Source organism: Camelina sativa, chromosome 9, assembly GCF_000633955.1.
Source record: "Camelina sativa cultivar DH55 chromosome 9, Cs, whole genome shotgun sequence".
Taxonomy (NCBI): domain Eukaryota; kingdom Viridiplantae; phylum Streptophyta; class Magnoliopsida; order Brassicales; family Brassicaceae; genus Camelina; species Camelina sativa.
The window spans coordinates 34376157-34384977 of record NC_025693.1 but is presented as its reverse complement, the minus strand read 5'-3'; the positions used below and the strand labels follow the sequence as shown (position 1 = coordinate 34384977).

Genomic DNA, 8821 nt, shown 5'->3' with positions numbered 1-8821 from the left:
TTGGGACTGAAAAAGTGAAAAGAGGAGCACCGGTTCGATTAATTAAGAAAAGGATTAAAAATATTAAATTAAATAAGGACTAAAAAGATTTAATTTCTGGTTGACTATATAAGAACAGATTAAAGGGAGTGTATTCAACTTGATATTTAAATTTTAATATTTTTAAGGATTCTGAAATATTTAAAAAGATTTGTTTAATTAAAAATAGAAATCCAAATCTTATGATTTGAAAGAATTTTATAATAAATTATACCAACTTCCCTAAAATCATCAAAATCATTTAAAATCTTATGAAAATTCAAATAACTTGAAATATTATATTGAATACATTCCCTTAATTCGTTTCATTTATTAGTGAAGGAAATAATAATTTGGTAATATACATATAATACACGGGAAAATGTCAATAAAATTCTGAAGTTTACATTTTTGTTGATTTAATGCATGAATTCTTCATCTGCTGGAAAAAAACTTCATTTTTTGTTAATTCTAAATAATTCATGAATTTTTATTGACATATAGCCTTGGGCATTCGGGTTCGGGTTTTGGGTTTTCGGGTTTAGATATATAGAACCCGTTTGAATTTTTTTATACTTTCGGGTCGGGTTCGGGTATTACCCGTTCGGTTTCGGGTAATTCGGGTATATCCCAAACTCAATCAAACCATGAACACACAAAAAAAACGTATTTTTTTAATATAAATTTTAGAAAACTTGTATATATATATAAATATTTAACATTTCATCTTACGATAGAAAAACTAAGATGGCAAAATGGTTAAAGATGCACCCTTAAATGATCAAGGTTATGGATTCAAATCTCCTAAGATGCATTTTTTACATTTAATTCGGGTGGGTATTCGGGTTCGGATATTAACCGAACCAAACCATCTACTTCAGTTCGGGATTCGGGTTCGGATAAAATATCCAGGCCTATTGACATAGTTTCACGAGACACAATATTAAGTGATCAAACGGAAAAATCATACATGATTAATTACTCGTTAACAATAACCCGTTAATAACAAAACAACATTGTTTATCAAACCTAAAACCCCCAAATCTAAGGTTCATTTCCTTCTTCCCTATATATATACGTTCATTAACCTCGATGCAACAAAGCATAAGTAGAGAGAAGACGTAAGACCATCATTAGTGGAGTAACCCACTATAGTTACTCTCACATTAATTAATTATATAAATAATCATAAATTAAGTTAAGTAACTCTAAGAGAACTTAAGCAAAATCACCCTATTACTAGAGAACTCCAAAGAGGTTACTCAAGCATTTAAATAATAATTTTTTAATTTTTGTTTATTAATTATCAAATTTTAATTATCTAAAATGATAAAACAATTTTTTTTTTATATTACATAAAATAGAAAACAATTTTTTACAAACTTTAGAATATTAAACATATTTTACAAAATTCGGAATAGTAAACATATTTTATAAAATTGAAAATATTAAACATATTAAACAGAATTTGGAATAAGATTTATTGTGCGGTTGCACCAAATTTTTGTCTGATATGCTCAATCAAGTTTTTTTNTAATTAATTATATAAATAATCATAAATTAAGTTAAGTAACTCTAAGAGAACTTAAGCAAAATCACCCTATTACTAGAGAACTCCAAAGAGGTTACTCAAGCATTTAAATAATAATTTTTTAATTTTTGTTTATTAATTATCAAATTTTAATTATCTAAAATGATAAAACAATTCTTTTTTTATATTACATAAAATAGAAAACAATTTTTTACAAACTTTAGAATATTAAACATATTTTATAAAATTCGGAATAGTAAACATATTTTATAAAATTGAAAATATTAAACAAATTAAACAGAATTTGGAATAAAATTTATTGTGCGGTTGCACCAAATTTTTGCCAGATATGCTCAATCAAGTTTTTTTGCAAAAAAACATGCATTTATGTATCATGAATATCATTTCGAATGCCCATATCTGTAGAATATTAAATTTTAGAGATCGGTTTACAAATTTGATGTTGTCATTTGACCAAATATTAACAAGCATCCATGATCTGATCATCTGAGACTGCAAAGATCAGTAGATAGAAGGAAATGGTAAGCAGACTTGAATCAAAAAACCTTATATGAAACTGTTCAGCGTGGTCTGATTTTCTTGACATTTTCGTAATTTTGGTTGTTTATGCTGCGGAGTCGATTAACATAAGCAATATATCTTAAGTAGTAAATGCTTAACTAAAATAAAAGCAAGTAATGTCCCCCTCCAAGCAAAGGAAAAGTGTGGTTGTTGAGGCTTTGGAAGAAAACATAACCGCTCACATGAATGAAACATACATGTATCAGCGGTTTACATTAATCAGCTTTGGAGATCTCTGTATCTTGTCCTGTTTTCTCAATTGTGTAATACCATGTGATCTGTAATTTACTTGTCTATTTGAATAGCAATTGTGGTTATAACGTAGTAGCAAATAACACATTTGTTTTCTCTTCAATTAGACAAACAAGCTATTCAGTTTCTTTTATGTAAGTACAAATATCTCTTTAAGCACACAGAATAAGACACCAAGATGATGGTGGTGAAAAGAAATTTGAGCCATTAGCTTCAAAACTCCAAAGAGAAGCCTGATCGGTAATAGAAGCCTGCAATTTGCCAGTGGTCAGAACTGAGATTTGTCAAGGCTGTCAAAGTAGGGATGATCCATAGCTACTTTTGCTGAGATTCTATCAGCTGGATTGTACCTCAGCATTTGCTGCATTAGATCAAACAAATTATCATCAACTTAGAAACCCCAACAGAAAGAATCAGACTTTTAATCTACTAAAGAGATCAGAGAATCTTAGGCCACAGAAAAATCCGGCGATGGTCATATTTAAGAAGAGTATTACCGTGAGAAGATCAATTCCTCAGGAGATAGAGATGGAACNTGTGGTTATAACGTAGCAGCAAATAACACATTTGTTTGAGGAATCATACATGGTTAATTAATCGTTAACGATAACTCGTTAATAACAAAACAACATCGTTTATCAAACCTAAAACTCCCTAATCTAAGGTTCATTTCCTTCTTCCCTATATATACGTTCATATCCCTCGATGTAACAACAACACAAGCATAAGTAGAGAGAAGAAGAAGTAATAACTTCCTTTATTTACCTCTCGTCTCTCTCCTTTTATTGTTATAGTGTATATAATTTATACATACATATATTATATATATTTGCGTTATTGTTTATAACAATAATGTTTTTAAAAAAAGTAAAATGTGTATTTAATCTGATTGATCATATCTTAATTATATCTTTCATCCAACAATATATCCGTGCTAACCTAGTAATTTATTAAAAGTTGTTTTGAACAATGAAAAATGTACAAGTTTTAGATGCCGAATTTTCAAATTAACGAAAGAATAGTTAAAAAAAAAAAAACCTAATAATAATCATACTAATGTTAGCTGTTTAATTACGATGGTTTGGTGACCCATCGGTATCATATACGTATTCCTATTAAGGACTAATGTGACGTGTCTATCTTTATAATTTCCATCTAATTATAGTTTTCCTTTATTGGCATCTTGTATTAAATTATCGTTTTGTTTGATTTTAAGGTAGTGGTGGGTGGTGGCTAACCTTATGTTATGGCACTGACAGCGACTTAGAACGGTCTGACGTCTGAAATATTTAATTCCCAAGAGTAGAATTTATTACAGAAACAATATGGAAACGTAAACATAAAAGTGGACACTACTAGAAGTGGAAGCCAGAGGTAATGAGGTGAAGAGACAAGTGTGAGAGAGCAGTGGACATAGACCATAGTCACAAGAACTCTTTAAATTCCGCATTGTATCTACTACGGCGATTTTCTAGGGTTCTGTGTTACTTCTCTCTTTTGCCGCTTAAATTGATGGTGCAAAACGCCGGCATGGTTGCCGGTTCTTACCGGAGAAATGAGTTTGTTCGGAACAGAGACGATTCTGATGATGGGGTTGATTTCTTCTTTCTTTCTTTCTTTTTTTGCTTTAGGGTTTTAATTCAGATATCTCTGTTTCTTTGGTTGGTTTTTGAACCACAATTGACTAGTGGAAGCTCAAAATTTTGAACTTTTCCTGGATAGACTTCACTCACTCTGAATACATTTCTGTTCTTGTCTGTAAAGATTTGGTCATGTTTAGATATAATCTAGCTTAATCATGTTTCGTTAGTTCACAGATTGCGACCGTGACTAATATTATCTTAAAGTTTCTGTAGATAACTTCTGCTCTGTCACAAAAATAATATCTATTAACTTTAATTGAAAGTTACCAAAATTTTGATATATCTAATAACTTGGAGATGGTTCTTGTAACATGATTTGGTTAAGATCCAATAATAATTTGTTTCTGTTTTTCCTCCTTTTCTAACATCGTTTTGTGCTCAAAGTGCAGCTGAAACCCTTGAAAAATCTGAATGGGCTGATTTGTCATATCTGTGGTGATGATGTTGGACTCACTGAAACTGGCAATGTCTTTGTCTCTTGTACTGAATGTGGCTTCCCTTTGTGTCGATCTTGTTATGAGTATGAGAGGAAAGATGGAACTCTGTGCTGCCCGCAATGCAAGTCTAGATTGATCAGTAGTATACTTTGCTATTGTCTTCTGGTTGTCTCTCTGAATTATTAGTTCTTTGTTTTTTCAATTTCTGACACATTTTATTGGTAATAGGGAGTCCTGGAGTTGAAAGAGATGGAAAAGAGGATGATGCTGATGATATCGAGAATGAGTTTGGTTATACCCAGGAAAACAACAAGGCAAGACTCCCAGATCGCGCTGGAGAGTTCTCTTCATCATCTCGACTTGAATCTCAACAAGTTTCTCTTCTTACTCATGGCCATCCGGTAGGGAGTAACTTATCATTTGTCTTCTAACGTTGATAAAATGTTTCACAGCATCAATTTTTTTACTGACATGTTCTATACTTAGGCTTCTGGAGAGATTACTACGCCGGATAGGAAACCTGCTATGTCTCCTTGTATTGACCCACAGATACCTGGTATGTATCAACTTTTGCTGTTTTGTGTTTGACCCTCAACACTCTACAGATTGTGATTTCACATGTTTAATACAAATATGCAGTGCCTGTAAGAATCCTGCACCCATCAAAAGACTTGAACTCTTATGGACTTGGGAATGTTGACTGGAAAGAAAGGATCGAAGGTTGGAAGATGAAGCAGGAGAAGAATATGTTACAGATGACTGGTAAATACCATGAAGGGAAGGGAGGAGAACTTGAAGGGACAGGGTCAAATGGTGAAGAACTCCAAATGTAAGTTTTAAAAGTGCTGGATACAAGAACTTTGTTGGTTTAGTTTTCAATCTGCATGAACTGTTTGTATCTGTTTATTGATGGATCTTGTACTTACAGGGTTGATGATGCTCGGCTTCCTATGAGCCGTGTGGTTCATTTCCCATCCTCTCGCATGACACCTTATCGTATAGTGATAGTTCTCCGGCTCATCATTTTGGGAGTCTTCTTGCATTATCGTACGACTCATCCGGTGAAAGATGCATATCCCTTATGGTTGACCTCAGTTATTTGTGAGATATGGTTTGCCTTTTCTTGGCTTCTTGATCAGTTTCCAAAATGGTATCCCATTAACAGGGAGACTTTTCTTGACAGGCTTACTTTAAGGTTGGTCTTTCTATGTTTATTATTGGTTGTTAAATATCTGCAATGTGTGATTATGTAACAGTGCATTTGAGAATAAGAACTTCTATAGTGTTTTGTTTTTTGGCATTTGAACTTTTTTTTACTTGTCATTTTTTTTTTTTAATTGCAGATACGATCGAGATGGTGAACCATCACAGCTAGCTCCTGTGGATGTATTTGTTAGTACGGTGGACCCAATGAAAGAGCCTCCTCTTGTAACAGCAAACACCGTTCTCTCAATTCTTGCTGTGGACTACCCAGTCGATAAAGTTGCCTGTTATGTTTCAGATGATGGTTCAGCTATGCTTACTTTTGAAGCCCTTTCTGAAACGGCTGAGTTTGCAAAGAAATGGGTACCTTTTTGCAAAAAATTCAACATTGAACCTAGAGCTCCTGAGTTCTATTTTTCCCAGAAGATAGATTACTTGAAGGACAAGATCCAACCTTCTTTTGTCAAAGAGAGACGTGCAATGAAGGTCAACTGGACTACTATAATGTCATTAATAGCTTCCACTTGTTTTATCCATTGAACATATTTACAAGACTAAAGAGTGAATGTCATGTTTTTTTTTTATGTCATGCTGACAGAGAGAGTATGAGGAGTTTAAAGTGAGGATCAATATCCTCGTCGCTAAAGCACAGAAGATGCCTGAAGATGGCTGGACAATGCAGGATGGTACACCCTGGCCTGGTAACAACCCTAGAGACCATCCTGGAATGATTCAGGTACACTAGTACAAGGCGTTCCCTTTATTCAACTTCTCGTTGATGGACTATTGTAGAATGTGTGTTGATGCTAAGGATTTTATTTCAATTCAGGTTTTCTTAGGCCATAGCGGAGGATTGGATACTGAAGGAAATGAGCTACCTAGGCTCATCTATGTGTCCCGTGAAAAGCGTCCTGGATTTCAGCACCACAAGAAGGCTGGAGCTATGAATGCCCTGGTTCGTTTTATCCATTACAAAATGCTCTGATATGACTACATCGCCTTTAGTCCATTACTTTTACTTTCTCCTAATCGAGCTTTTCATACATTCGGCAGATCCGTGTTTCTGCTGTTCTTACTAATGGGGCATATCTTTTGAACGTGGATTGTGATCACTACTTCAACAACAGCAAGGCGGTTAAGGAAGCCATGTGTTTCTTGATGGACCCTGCAATCGGAAAAAAGTGCTGCTATGTGCAGTTTCCACAGCGTTTCGACGGCATTGACTTGAATGATCGATACGCCAACAGAAATATTGTCTTCTTTGACGTAAGTTTAGCTCTTCAATTCCAATCAGTGTTTTTTTATTTTTCTTCTCGACCATTTCTTGTCCACTTGAGCTGACTCAGATTTGTATTATGTGTTGCAGATTAACTTGAAGGGGTTGGATGGTATCCAGGGTCCTGTGTATGTGGGTACTGGTTGTTGTTTCAACAGGCAGGCCCTGTATGGATATGATCCTGTGCTAACAGAGGAAGATCTCGAACCTAATATTATTGTAAAAAGCTGTTTCGGCTCAAGGAAGACAGGAACGAGTAGCAAGAAATATCACTATGAACAAAATAGAAGCATCAAGAGAAGTGACTCCAGTACTCCACTTTTCAATATGGAAGACATTGACGAGGGTGTTGAAGGTCTGTCTGTGTCCCACGACTTCTGCGTGAAAACATATTGCGCATGCTATAAGGCAATTCATTATAAAACATTCTTGTTCTTGCAGGCTATGATGATGAGATATCTCTAGTCTCCCAGAAAAGTCTAGAGAAGCGTTTTGGTCAGTCGCCGGTATTTATTGCGGCAACCTTCATGGAAAAAGGAGGTCTTCCACCGACAACCAACCCAACAACTCTTCTGAAGGAGGCGATTCATGTCATAAGCTGTGGTTATGAGGCCAAGACTGCATGGGGGAAAGAGGTCAGAGTCCAAACAACAAAGCCAGTATTTTTGTTCTCTGTCTGATATAACTTGTTCATCTTTTGGGTTTCAGATCGGGTGGATCTACGGTTCTGTGACAGAAGATATTCTCACTGGGTTCAAGATGCATGCGAGGGGTTGGACATCGATCTACTGCGTGCCTTCACGCCCTGCGTTTAAGGGATCTGCACCCATCAATCTCTCTGATCGTTTGAACCAAGTTCTTCGATGGGCTTTGGGATCTATCGAGATTCTGCTCAGCAGACATTGCCCTATATGGTACGGCTATAATGGAAGGTTGAAACTCTTGGAAAGACTTGCTTATGTCAATACCATTGTCTATCCAATTACATCCATCCCGCTCCTTGCCTATTGTATGCTTCCAGCTTTTTGCCTCATCACCAACAAGTTCATTATACCTGAGGTAAGACCTGGTGTTCATCCATCTAATGCAGTTCACTTTCCGAAATTGCATTGTTTTTTTCATCACTACAGTTTGTTCTTAATTTGCAGATAAGCAACTCTGCAACCTGGTGTTTCATACTTCTATTTATATCCATCTACGCATCAGCAGTCTTGGAGCTCAGATGGAGTGGTGTGGCCCTTGAAGACTGGTGGAGGAACGAGCAGTTTTGGGTAATTGGTGGAACCTCGGCTCATCTTTTCGCAGTGTTCCAAGGTCTACTCAAAGTGTTTGCAGGGATAGACACAAACTTCACGGTCACATCAAAAGCATCTGATGAAGATGGAGACTTTGCAGAGCTCTACGTCTTCAAATGGACATCTCTTCTCATCCCACCAACCACTATCTTACTTGTTAACCTTGTCGGTATTGTGGCTGGTGTCTCTTATGCCATAAACACTGGGTACCAATCATGAGGACCGCTCTTGGGAAAGCTCTTTTTTGCTTTTTGGGTTGTTGCTCATCTTTACCCTTTCTTGAAGGGTCTTTTGGGAAGACAGAACCGAACTCCGACCATTGTCATTGTCTGGTCTGCGCTTCTTGCATCCGTCTTCTCATTACTTTGGGTCCGAATCAACCCCTTCATTTCCACTACTGGGGTTGGGAGCAACAATTTCATGGGTGAGTGACCTGCCCAGTGTCATGCTTTACCCCTATCTATAAATGAGTGTGTGTGATGAGTATAGGAAATCTATTGGTCTTGTGGGAAGTTACTATAATAAACCCAATGATATGATTACCTGTATTAATCTTTTTCTTTATTGAAAAAGTCGTCGTTGGT

The 8821-nt window shown here is 35.7% G+C and overlaps 1 protein-coding gene across 1 annotated transcript; it reads left to right on the top strand.

The window, feature by feature from the left end:
• On the top strand, window positions 3722–8801 carry LOC104714017 (probable cellulose synthase A catalytic subunit 10 [UDP-forming]). Its single transcript, XM_019229591.1, has 14 exons — window positions 3722–3976; window positions 4416–4605; window positions 4692–4864; window positions 4950–5019; window positions 5103–5292; window positions 5392–5658; window positions 5807–6152; window positions 6265–6402; window positions 6496–6621; window positions 6720–6932; window positions 7033–7297; window positions 7384–7577; window positions 7651–8001; window positions 8091–8801. Exons 1-14 carry the CDS (start codon window positions 3896–3898, stop codon window positions 8454–8456), a joined length of 2970 nt encoding a protein of 989 aa, XP_019085136.1. The 5' UTR covers window positions 3722–3895; the 3' UTR covers window positions 8457–8801.